Source organism: Aquarana catesbeiana, linkage group LG04 (genome assembly GCF_042186555.1).
Source record: "Aquarana catesbeiana isolate 2022-GZ linkage group LG04, ASM4218655v1, whole genome shotgun sequence".
NCBI lineage: Eukaryota > Metazoa > Chordata > Amphibia > Anura > Ranidae > Aquarana > Aquarana catesbeiana.
The window spans coordinates 43,196,301-43,209,896 of record NC_133327.1 but is presented as its reverse complement, the minus strand read 5'-3'; the positions used below and the strand labels follow the sequence as shown (position 1 = coordinate 43,209,896).

The 13,596-nt window shown below is 40.9% G+C and overlaps 1 protein-coding gene across 2 annotated transcripts in view; it reads left to right on the top strand.

The window, feature by feature from the left end:
- Positions 1–6,256, top strand: part of LOC141139208 (clusterin-like) — a 58,019-nt gene extending 51,763 nt beyond the window's left edge. For both annotated transcript variants that reach the window (XM_073625127.1, XM_073625126.1), the window contains 3 exons: positions 2,274–2,503; positions 4,024–4,190; positions 5,996–6,256. In XM_073625127.1, the coding sequence (XP_073481228.1) occupies positions 2,274–2,503; positions 4,024–4,190; positions 5,996–6,008 (410 nt within the window). In that variant the 3' untranslated portion in view covers positions 6,009–6,256. The remainder of the gene's footprint in view (positions 1–2,273; positions 2,504–4,023; positions 4,191–5,995) is intronic.
- The last annotated feature ends 7,340 nt before the right edge of the window (positions 6,257–13,596 follow it).

Sequence of the window (13,596 nt, the reverse complement as noted above, 5' to 3'; positions counted from 1 at the left end):
AACACTTGCAGAATTGAGCGATAGTGAATTGTGGGGAAATGTATTTTATTATTATCATATTATTATTTTTTTAATTATTTATATTTATTTATTATATTATAATGTATGATTTTGTGTTTCAAACTTCATCATACCCGGGATATCTACTAGGTGGAAAGGGGGTGGAGAGTTGAAGTTACACTCTGTAGAACTCAGTGAGGAGAGCTCTGAGAGCTGATTGGAGGAAAGAACCCCCCCCCCCCCCTTCACACAGCACACAGGAACAGAGCTGAGGCTGTCAATCAGTTGGAGATCCTCCCCTGTCACCTTTTTTTCTCTTGGTGTCAGGAAAACTTGTCAGAAGAGATTTATGCTGACAGAAGAGGAATGAAGCATCAGACAAAAATTACACTAATGCCCCGTACACACGTTCGGACTTTCTGTTCGAAGGTTGTTGGCTCAAGCTTGTCTTGCATACACATGGTCACACAAATGTTGGCCAATAATTACGAAAGTGGGAACGTAGTGACGTACAAGACGTACGATGAGCCGATAAAAAGGAAGTTCAATAGTCATGTGATATCTCCATTACGAACGCTAGTTTTACAAGACCGAGCGCTTCCGGCTCGTACTTGATTCCGAGCATGCGTGAACTTTTGTGCGAACGACTTGTGTACACACGCTCGGAAAATCCGTCAACAAAGTTTTATTGGCAGAAAATTTGAGAACCTGCTAGCCAACAATTGTTGGCGGAAAGTCAGACAACAAATGTTCGATAGAGCATACACACGGTCGGACTTTCAGCCAACAAGCTCACATCCAACATTTCCCGTCGAAAAGTCCGATCGTGTGTATGCGGCATTATGGTTGGATTTACTAAAGGCAAATAGACTGGGCACTTTGCAAAGTGCAGTTGCATTCTGCAAGTGCAATTGCTCCAGTGCTTAGTAAATGAGCAGAAGCTCTGCTGACTTCTATCATCTAATCATGTGGAAGCAAAAATGCATTTTTTTTTTTCATTTTACTTGCATGTGATTGGGTATTCTTTGCAAAGTGAAGATTTACCTAGTTTACTAAGCTCTGGAGCAACTGCACTTGCAGAGTCTATGGGGCAGATTTACTAAAACTGGAGCACTCAGAATCTGGTGCAGCCGTGCATGGTAGCCAATCATCTTCTAACTTCAGCTTGTTCAATTAAGCTTTGACAATAAAACATGGAAGCTGAGTGGTTTCTATGCAGAGCTGCACTAGATTTTGCACTCTCCAACTTTAGTAAATCTCCCCCTGTATAATGGTAATGACATGTACCCTACCAGGAGCAATTTTTTCATTCAGATCAGCAGCAGAGTGCTTGGCAGGTCCACCACTTCTAAGATCCAAGTTCTCCATGTGTTCCAATTATGACCAGTTTGAAGGAGCAGACCCAGGACGTGTTATATCTGCCAGAAAGATCATCCTGTCCCAGTTTCTGAAGCTTTAATCATGACGCATCTACAACTGCCTATAAACATTAAGATCATCCAAAAGACATCTAACAAAAGATCTTTCTACAAACATACAAGATTATATTAGGCGACCATGCCTTCTTGTGCATAGTGAGTGAGCGCAATGCGGCACCAGCTGTCTCAGTATAAAATTAATTCTGGGTGATCAACTTTCCTCAAAACAAGTCATATATGTGTATGCAAAAGACTGGAGCAACAAACTGCAAATAGATAGGACATCCTGACAGCAATCTGTGTGGTCAGCATTAAAGTAGATCAAAACTCAAGAACAAAAAAAAGAATATATTGCAGCTTACCGGTCCTGAGATGTGGCTGCATTTGTTTTCTTTTTTCAAGCTAAGAAAATTCTCTGCAGTACAGAAAAATACTTGTTGAGCTGCAGTGTCCTGGTAGTATCCTGAACTGACATCTCAAACAATGTTATCAGCCTTTCTAGCTGTCTCCTGTGAGATAGAAAACACCTCTTCCTTTGTAATAAAGATGAAGAGTGTTGGGCATATTTGTTGTCCAAATCAGGAGGGCAGCCTAGTGTGACAGCACTGTTCCCCCATAGATGAACAAAGTGGAAAAAATAAAGCTAATGCAGCCACCACATCGAAGGACTTGTAATATATGGCATTTTTGTTCTACGGTTTAGACACACTTTAAGTAAATTGGCTTGGTTTACGCAACCTCTCCAGCCTGATGTCCCATACCACCTAAAAGGGTATCTTATGGAAGATGGGATTACTTTCTAAAGTTTAATGATGATATATTTGACAATTTGTCTTATTTTCTTGCCCATGTCAGATTGCTCAGGGAAGAATACGATGCAAGAAAAACTGCGAGAGAAATTTGAAGACTCTGTTCGCTTAGCAGAGAAGTATACCACGCTATATGATGATCTGCTGCAGAGATTCCGAGAGAAGATGCTGAATACCACTGGACTCCTGGAGGACCTGAGTCACCAGTACAGCTGGGTGTCCAGGCTGGCCAACCTCACTGACAATGACATGAAAGGAATCTTCCAAGTGTCTACAGTGAGTACTAGTTCTTTCTTTCTTTTCTTTCTTTCCCCCTCCTTTCCTTTTTGGCTTTTCCCTCTCCTCTCCTCTCCCTCACCTTCATTTTTTTCTTTCTCCTTTTTCCTTTCGTTTCTCTCTTCTTTTCCCTTTCCTTTCCCTTCTTTATGTACTGTATGTCACCATTTTTCTAGGTAAACATTTTTCTAAAGGTGCTATTGACATGAAATTTTCACCACATGTCGGTAACAAACCATGCAATCCATACTTACAAAGCAGTGGCGGCTGGTGGTATATTTTTTTGGGGAGGGAAGCAATCCATCCACTGCCACCACCCTAGTTGTTCAGTCTCAACTGATGGCCTATAAAAACATTACCAAGGTGTCACACAAGAAACATCTCATGATGGGTAAAAGCAAAGTGCTCTCTCAAGACCTTTGCACCCTTATTGTTGCAAAACATACTTATGGCATTGGTTACAGAAGAATTTCTAAACTATTGAATGTTTCATTGAGCACTGTTGGGGCCATAATCTGGAAGTGGAAAGAGTATTCAGCATAAACCATCCATGACCAGGTGCTCCTCACAAGATTTCTGAGAGCGGAGTGAGAAGTACTATCAGAGTTGTCCAAGAGCCAAGGACCACTTGTAGAGAGCTTCAGAAAGACCTGGAATTAGCAGGTACAATTGTTTCAAAGAAAACAATAAGTAATGTACTCAACATGGCCTGTATGTACGCTCACCATGCAAGACGCTCTTTATTGCTGAAGAAAAAGCATGTTGAAGCTCGTTTAAAGTTTGCTGCACAACATTTAGACAAGCCTGTGAAATACTGGAAGAACATAGTCTGGTCAGATGAGACCAAAATTGAACTCTTTGGATGCCATAATACATACCATGTTTATGGGTTATCATTTCAACTCATTCTCAGTTGATTTCAAAGAAAGAAAATAAAGATGCTAGAATGGCCCAGCCAATCACCTGACTTGAATACAATAGAAAATCTATGGAAAATACTAAAGATCAGAGTTCCTAGAAGAGGCCCACAGAACCTTCAAGATTTGAAGACTGTGTGGAAGTATGGGCCAAAATCACACCTAAGCAATGCATGCGACTAGTTTCTCCATATAGGAGGCGTCTTGAAGCTGTCATTAACAAAGGATTTTGTACCAAGTATTAAATATATTTCAGTTAGTGTGTTCAATACTTTTTCCCTGCGTCATTCCATTTTATTGCACATAACTTCATTTCTGAACGTATTTGTTTTGGTTTCTTTGTATGTACGGATTGTGTGGGTTGTTACCGACGTGGTGAAAATTTCATGTAAATAGCACCTTTACAAATAAATTTACCTAGAATAATGGTGACATATTAAATACTTATTTTACCCACTGTACCTCACATGTATGCGGCACGCATCTCTTTCTATCTTTTTAACCAGTCTGTCTGTCCTTGTGGTATAATTATTATTGGTGTGACCCTCCATGTGATCAGATACGTTATTTGTAATAAATAACGGTTCTATGTTCTTTTCACAGGCCTATTCCTCCAGCGGAGGGGTTCCATCTGACACCACTGTCACAGTCAAACTTTTCGACTCTGAGTCTTTCACCTTCACAGTGCCTGGACACATCACCATGGAGGATCCAAAGTTCGGCGAACTCGTAGCTGAAGAAGCTTTGAAGAGATTTAAGAAAGAAGTCATGTAAGTTTTATTCAATGTAACAAACCTGGAAGACCAGAGTACTCCAGCAGTGTAGAGTATTGAAGGATCTCCTATATCTGAGGCACATGGCACAAATCGAAAAAAATGTTCAGTGCCAGGAAAAAAAAATACAGAAAAATGCATAATAATAAAACAGGGAAAAAGAAAGTAATTGGATATAAACATATGTGCTATGTCACAAGTTAGAAAATCCATACAAGTTGGTGTCGTTAGCAGGGTTATCATTTCAATCCCTGATCCTACTGTAACAGTCAAGACTCTATTACATAGTTAAATGTTATATAGTTAGTCGGGTTAAAAAAAGACCCAAGTCCATCTAGTTCCACAATAGAAAAAAAAAAAAACCTCCATATACACAATTCTAAACATGTGCAGAACGAAAAAAAAAATGTATTGTTTTATTATTTACATACATTTGTTTAATCTGTTTGATTAGTTTTCGGAATTTGTTTCAATTATTCGTATTCAAATCGATTAGAATTTTTCCAATCATGAATTGATTCAAATAGTTTTTGAATCAATTTCGAATAGTTTTTATATTTGAATTAGAAAAGTTTTCGAATTCGAATAGTTTTCGATTTGTTTTCTCACTTCCAAAGAGAATAAAATAGAATAGAAACAAGACTGATTGCTGTTCTGTCTGTACAGAAGGCATGGATCCTGTGTTCCTGTGAAGCAAAAAACACAGATCCATGCCTTCCAGTAAAAGCCCCTCCCCCACTACACTGAAACATTAGCTAGGCACACAGTTAACCCTTTGATCTCCCCTCATGTTAACCCATTTCCTGCCAGTGTTATTAGTACAGTGACAGTGCATATTTGTAGCACTCCTCACTGTAATAATGTCACTGGTACCCAAAAAAAGTGTCAAAAGTGTCAGTTCAGTGTCCGATTTGTCGCCGCAATATCGCAGTTCCACTATAAGTCGCTGATTGCCGCCATTACTAGTAAAAAAAAAAAAAAATCCCCAAAAGACACTATAACTTTTGCGCAAACCAATCAATATAGGCTTTTTGGGATTTTTTTGTTACCAAAAGTATGTAGCAGAATACATATTGGTATAAATTGATGAAGAAATTAGATTTTTTTACATTTTTTATTGGATATGTTTTAGAGCAGAAAGTAAAAAAGATTGTTTTTTTTTTTTTTTTTTTTCAAAATTGTCAGTCATTCTTTGTTTATAGCGCAAAAAATAAAAGACACAGAGGTAATCACATACCACCAAAAGAAAACTCTATTTGTGGAGAAAAAAGGACATACATTTTATTTGGGTACAGCGCCGTGCGACCGCGCAATTGTCAGTTAAAGTAACACAGTGCCATATCGCAAAAAATGACCTGGTCAGGATGGGGGTTCATTCTTCTGGAGGTCCAGTGGCCGATCTGTCCACATAGCTGAGCTCCTCCATGCCTCTTATCAGTTTGGTTGCCCTTTTCTGCACTTTCTCCAGCTCTCAGTTATCTGTTTGGGAACTGAACTAAACTGCATATTCAAGATTTTCTGAGCCAAACTTTAGCCCAGATTTGGCCAAAATTTGTGAATGTGGTGAAATTTCACTTTGCAAAGAATACCCAATAATATGCAAGGAAAAAAAAATTGCCTTTTTGTTTGTACATGATTGGAAGATGGACGTTAGCAGAGCTTCGCCTCATTCGCGAAGCTCTGGGGATAATTCCCTTGCAAAGTGCAACTTAAAAAAAGTAAACAGTCAATTTGCCTTTAGTAAATGAACCCCTTTGAGTCTGTACATTACTCACCATGTTGTTCTGTTCTTCCTTCCGCAGTGAGGCTGCCTGATTGTACAGAGTGGAATCTGGCACACCTTAATCCACAGCCGTTTCCAATCCAATTAGACGTTTATTGTGCCGTTCCTCTCCCGATAGCCAGCCAGACCTAGACAAGCATCCAGCCGTTCTCCATGTCTAGCGCACACCTCCTCTCACTACTGTTGTACTGCTACTACTGGTACTAATGTTTGCTGCTTTTTCTTTTTTTTTGTAGGGACCAAAAAATGTACAAAAACAAATAAAAGACCTTTAATGTTACCCTTGCTTAAAATGCCTAGTCCTTTTGCTTCAATTTCCATTGTATTCCATTCCAGTTGTTGAACTACTTATACCTTTACATCAGCTATATTCATTCCAGGTGCATCAAAACAAAATGTGTGCAAAGTCTTAAGCTGCGTACACACGATCGGACTTTCCGACAGGAAATGTGTGATGACAGGCTGTTGGCGGTAAATCCGATCGTGTGTATGCTCCATCTGACAATTGTTGTCGGATTTTCCGCGGACAAATGTTGGCTAGCAGGTTTTCAAATTTTCAAATGTGTGTTGTCGGATTTTCCGAGCGTGTGTACACAAGCCCGTCGGACAAAAGTCCAAAGTACAAACACGCATGCTCGGAAGAAAGGACGAGCCAGAAGCGGTCGGTCTTGTAAACTAGCGTTCGTGATGGAGAATTAACATTCATGGCGCGGCAAATTATGAAATCTGGAAATGCAGCGCACAATTCTCTTCTTCTTTAATAGGATAATAATGAAGCTGCTTTGCTGGTGATACTGATGGAGTTATTGCAAACGAATTTTCAAAGGCTTTTTTTTCCCTAGTGATATCAAGAATAATATTTTTATGCTTTTTTTTTTTTTAGTTACCACAACACCATTATCCCGTAGTTTTTAAGATCAAAGATACAACTATGTTGGTGTTCCTTGTCAATTTTACATTGTATTTTTTTAAATGTAACTGCCTACTTCCAAACTGTCATTTGAAGTAAAACACATAGCCAAGTATTATTCTACACAATTTTTTTTATTGTGCATTAAAAAAAGAAAACAAATAAAATTAGACATGCTATCTGCCAATAGAACTTAACCAAAAAGTGCATTCTATGCATCCAAAAATATAGAAAATATACCAAATCAAATCATTATTCAACCAAAACGAATGGCCGTTCAGAAGTGAACTGAAAAGCACGAAATGAAAAGCGCAAACTGAAAAGCGCTAATTGAAAAACGCGAAAAGAAAAGCGCGAATCAACACTCACCAAACTTCTACTAACATGAAATTAGCAGAAGGAACCCAAAGGGTGGTGCTAAAGAGCTGAAAAACCACGTAGTACGTCTAGCACGTCACTACGTTCGTAATTGTTGGCCAACATTTGTGTGACCGTGTGTATGCAAGACAAGTTTGATACAACACCCTTCGGACAAAATTCCACGGTTTTGTTGGCCAACAATTCGATTGTGTGTACAAGGCATTAGAGTTAGGGCTAGTTTACACTTGCTTCAAAACATGGCTTTGGACACGCTTTATTAAAGCTTTCTGAACGCCAGTCCAAGCCACTGTCACTTAATAAAATAAAATAAAAATAAATTATGTGCTGCGTTATCCCCTTAATGATCCGCTGAACCTGCAGCAAAACTATAAAAAGGTACCAATAATTAACTATAATAATATCTGTGAAAAAAGTGCCAATAATTAACTGAGGTAATGTATAAGCAACCGATATTACCATGCAGCTTTCCACATCATATATCGTGAATATACATATACATCATAAATTCATATATATAACATATAAAGTGACATATATGATGACACAAAAGGATCCATAAAGTGCTCAAGTGCATATAAGTCCATGACACTCTGACCTTATAGGGTCAGTTTTTGGTATAATAACGTCCTTAATAAAATAGTAAACATGACTTGATAGGTGACTGTGAAAATAACAATCTTTTGTAGTGATTTCACTCAGGTGCTCCCCACCCCAACGTAATAGCCGCTCACCTCAGAGCGTGTGACCTCACAATCAAGTTGGGTCAATACACGCTTGTGAATCACCTTAAAGGATTCCAGGTTAGGTTGCAAGGTCCCAAACTGCTCAATAGACCAATGATGTTGCCTCCTCACATATAAATAGTAAAAAGAAACTCCATAGTGTGGTATAGTTTAAAACTCCCCCTGATGAAGATACGTCATTTCCCTTGTATCGACACGCGCAGGGGAGGGGACTGGATGGTGCAGAAGACAGCTGGTCTGTCGGAAGGAGTAAGAGCATATGATCTCATCCACAGCTTGGCGTTTTTAAGGCATGTTATAGAGCGGTGCACTGACGCACCAGACCCATGTGAGTACCCTAAAATAGGGTTGTGTTTGCATAATTAAAATCGTTTTAAACTAAATCACACTATGGAGTTTCTTTTTGCTATTTATATGTGAGGAGGCAACATCATTGGGCTATTGAGCAGTTTGGGACCTTGCAACCTAACCTGGAATCCTTTAAGGTGATTTACAAGCATGTATTGACCCAACTTGATTGTGAGGTCACACGCTCTGAGGTGAGCGGCTTTTACCTTGGGGTGGGGAGCACCTGAGTGAAATCACTACAAAAGATCGTTATTTTCACAGTCACCTATCAAGTCATGTTTACTATTTTTTTAAGGACGTTATTATACCAAAAACTGACCCTATAAGGTCAGATTGTCACGGATTTATATGTACTTGAGCACTTTATGGATCACTTTTGTGTCATCATATATGTCACTTTATATGTTATATATATGAATTTATGATGTATATGTATATTCACGATATATGATGTGGAAAGCTGCATGGTAATATCGGTCGATTATACATTATCTCAGTTAATTATTGGTGTTTTTTCACAGATATTATATTTAATTATTGGTACCTTTTTATTGTTTTGTTGCAGGTTCAGTGGATCATTAAGGGGATAACGCAGCACATAATTTATTTTAATTTAATTTGATTTTACACGATAGTGTGGGGCGTGATTGGTACTAGCAGCTGTCAGTATATCACAGAGAGATAAGGGATATTTAATTAGGTAGCTCGCAAGATCTTTACAATTGTTCACTAATTAAAATGGTTAGCTTACAGTCCAGTTTATACCTTGCTTTTGCTTGGTGCTTCGATGAGGCTTCGGTGGGGCTTCGATGAGACTTTGGTGGAGCTTCAATGGGGCTTCGGTGAGGCTTTGTGGGGCTTCAATGAGGCTTCAGTGGGGCTTCAGTGGGGCTTCAAGCTTTGCCATAGACTTCTATGGAGGCTTTGAAGATGCTTTGAAGCACCACTAAAGCTACATGGGGTATAAATTTTGAAGCAAAGCCGAAGCAAAGCAAAGCAAAAGCAAGGTGTAAACAGGACTGTAAGCCATCCATTTTATTTAGTGACAGGAGCTTTGACTAGCGTTCAGAGAGCTTTGACAAAGCCTGTCCAAAGCCTTGTTTTGAAGCAAGTGTAAACTAGCCATTAATGTGTGTTGAAGCCGAAGCAAGTTTAAATGAGCTGTTAATGTGTGTTGAAGCCGAAGCAAGTGTAAATGAGCCCTTACTGTTAATAATATAACCCAGTGGAAATCCGCCCTAGACAAATGAAATAAATGTTTAGAGACAGCTGCTGTCACAGGTCACAGATACCAACCCAATCAATATAATTCAGTGCAGCGCTTATCAAAATCAAGTGAAAAATAGATACAAATAGTAAAAAAAATAAGTGATTACAAATGGCAGTAAACAGTCTTCAAAACAATCCATACATAAGTGATGATGTGCTTATAAGAATAAAAAAATGGATGAAAAGTCCACAGATGTGCAAAAGAAGGTGATGCTTCTCTGAATGTCTCCAATAAAAAAGACAGGCAGACAAAGGCTCCAAAAACGTCCAGTGGAAGTGAAGGTAAAAGCCAGAAAACGTTTTAGGGGATGAACCCCAAAGGAATCCACACACGTATGACGAAACTCGTTGGGCAGTGCCTAACGTGTCATCACCGTGTACGGAGGCCACCAGCCAGAAGGACTGTGTCATCGAGACTTTGTCAAGCTGCAGCTTTTACAATACAGAAACGCATGTTTTGGTCTTCAGAAATGTGAGTGCACATGACAGTTTATTTAAAAACACAACACATTGCACTCACATTTCTGAAGATAAAAACATGTGTTTCTGTATTGTAAAAGCTGAAGCTTGACAAAATCCTTCTGGCTGGTGGCCACTGTACGTGGTAACATCATGTTAGGCACTCACAAACGCGTTTCGTCATACGCTTGATGTCGTCAGGGGAGTGGCTAGTTTTTATCTTCAGAAATATGAATGCAATGCATTTTGTTTTTAAATAAACTGTCATTATATACTACACTAGGATGTTTTTATGTCATATATGCCCCTCTATATTGAGAGTGAAGTCGAGGAGCCAAAGGGTGTCTGAGGCTGTTCCAATCAGGGTGGATTCGTTTGGGGTTTATCCCCTAAAGTAGTGCTCTACAAACTGCGGCCTGTGGGCCGGATGCGGCCCTTTGCTTGCCTTTATCTGGCCCTTGGGGCACTATTCCTCCCACTGGACACCAATGATGAGGGACTATTCCTCCAACTGACATTAATGACGATGAGCAATTCCTCCTAATGACACTAATGATAAGGGGCAATTCCTCCCACTGATACCAACAATCAGCCACTATTCTTCCCACTGACACCAAAGATGGGGCACTATTTCTTCCACCGCTGACACCATTTTCTGCTTCCACTGATCAAAGTCTGGCCCCCCTAAAGTCTGAGGGGCAGTAAACTGGGCCTTTGTTTCAACAGTTTGGAGACCCTTGCCCTAAAGCATTTTCTGGCTTTTCATTCATTTGAAAGCCAACAACTTTTGGTAAGCAGCCACTTTTACCTTCACTTCCATTGGATGTTTAGGTAGCCTTTGTCTGCCTGTCTTTTTTCTTGGAGACATCCCGGGAAGCATCACCTTCTTTTGCAGATCTGTGGACTTTTCATCCATTTGTTAAAGTGGTTGTATAATCTTTTTTTTAACTTTTACCTACAAGTAAGCCTATAATAAGGCTTACCTGTAGGTAAAAAAAATATCTCCTAAACCTGTACGGTTTAGGAGATATTCCCCTTGCTATGAGCCGCTGACTGCAGCGGCGCATGCGCACAGGGGATTCTCGGCTGAAGGCCCGGCAACTGCCGGACCTTGCCGGGTAGGAAATCTCCCGCGCGCATGCGCGGGAATGATGACATCGCGGCTCCAGCCACTCGCAGAGCTGGAACCGCGATACCCGGAAGACACGCCGAGGCAACATGACAGCTCCCTCGGCGTGGACCAGGTAAGATACCGACGCCTCGTTCTAAGGGAAGTATTTCATAATGAGCTAGTATGCGGTGCATACTAGCTCATTATGCCTTTTGCTTTACAGGGGTAAAAAAAAAAAAAAAATTTCAGCGGGTATACAACCGCTTTAATTCTTATAGACACATCCTCACTTATGTATGGGTTGTTTGGAGGACTGTTTATCACTATTTGTAATCACGTATTTTTTGTACTATTTGTATCTACTTTTCACTTGATTATGATAAGCGCGGCGCTTTGTTTGAATTACAGTTACTGTTAGCAGACTCAGCCTAAGTAGTGCTCTCTGTTTGGAAGCAGTGGTCTCTCTACATAGGTCCAATGTGCCCCCTGTTGAGTTACAGCTCTTCAAAAAGCAAAGCTCAGGCTCCCTGCTGACTGGAGTGCTCTATCTCTGATTCAACAGGGGGCGTGTAGGACCTCAGTAAAGGGATCACTGCTTTCACACAGAGGGCAATTGTCCTTCTCTGCAGGATGCTGGCATGGGATAGGCATGACTAGGGTATTAAAGATGATTTGTCTCAATTCTGCTCAGACCATGACTAGGGTATTAAAGATGATTTGTCTCAATTCTGCTCAGACCATAACTCCCTTCAACCCTTATAAATAACCACATGACCACAATCTGGAGTTAAATGGCCATAGCAGCCTTTTATTAACAAATAGTATACATAACAGGTAAATAACACATTAAACCAAGTTTTACTGGAGCCTCAAGGTCCTGGTAGGCATCAAAGGAGAAAGTACCTGCGTCCAACTTAATTAGGCCTCCAGCCGCCACAGTACCAAATCGGAGACAACCAGTCCCAGATACCAACATACCAAATACTGGGAGCCGTACCTAATACTGGTCCGTACCAAGTATATGTTTGCCCCATACAACCTACCAGCACCTTATACCCTGCCACCACCGCGCAAACATGACTCCTTATGTTTTGTGGCCCACCACACCTGCAGAGCCCACCAATGACTGGCCTGCACATTTCGCACCATACCCGCAGCATGCAAGTAAAAACCATCACCACACCTTCTCCACCATTTAATTTGCAACTGCCGATGCTGCACCACCCAAAGAACCCCAGTTGCACCTACCAACCTGGCACCTCCCCATTGACCAGCACTCAAGCCTTGAGCGGGCTTGCCGTTAACCACCGACCTGCCAGTGAGTACCAACCCCCATAATATACCAACCAACGCCAACCCTGGATAAAAACGCAAAGGTGTGAAGTTTAAGTTAATGTACCGAAAAAATTTGGACAGGTATCCAGCAAAAATCACACAATAATAACCCCCCAGTGTGTACCAACCATAAATAAAGGGCTAAAACAGGTCGAGCATCCCAATAAACCTTGGATGCCCCCCTACTAACCTAAGGTGGCGCCCAATACATCGCATTGAATCCTCCCACCAGGAATGCCCAGTTGCCACCCGTTAGGCCGAGCAACTGAACTTCGCACCCCTACTATGCACTGGAGTAAGGAACCCCGACTAATAATCCCAGGGATGCACAAGAGGAGGAAAGCAGTAAAGAACAAGACATACAAGCCAAACATGGCAGACATAATAAGCAACGAGCGAGGGTGAACATACTATTGGAACGCTGGACACCCAGCAGCCAGTGCCTCGGAGCACCCCCTCACTTAAAACCCTAGAGTACCACCTCATAAACAACCCCAAAGCAATAGAAATGGGCAGCAAAATCAGGTGTACAAAAAACCCAAAGTTGACGAGCCATCCAAAAGTGAAACAGGAGATATCAAGACAGCACCGAACCGACCCAATGCATAAGAAGAGGGCCATACACTACCACCACAGTCAGTCAATAGCCCGAACTGGATGGACCAAAGAACCGCTCAAACCGAGTACTACACACACACACACCCCACAACCCACCTGGTTCGTCTTAGAACGCCAAACCAAAAACACACCGACCAAGAGGACTCCGAACATAAATTTCCTGCAAACATCTGCTCTCCATTGCAAAAATTAAACCATCTCTCCAATACTCCCAGCCCAAAGGCAGGTCAGCGCAAGGCTGTCATGACACTACCATCCTAAGAAGATGAACAAACCCTGGAAAAACATCCAAATGAAGGAAATAACAAATGAAATGACACAGGCTTGCGGCTATCAAAAGGTCCACGATCCACAACGGTACCATTTTACAGCATGCCAAACCAGCGAATACTTTGCGTAGTCCCGGCTACCCAACATTGAAAACAAAATTGGGGAGTTAACAACTA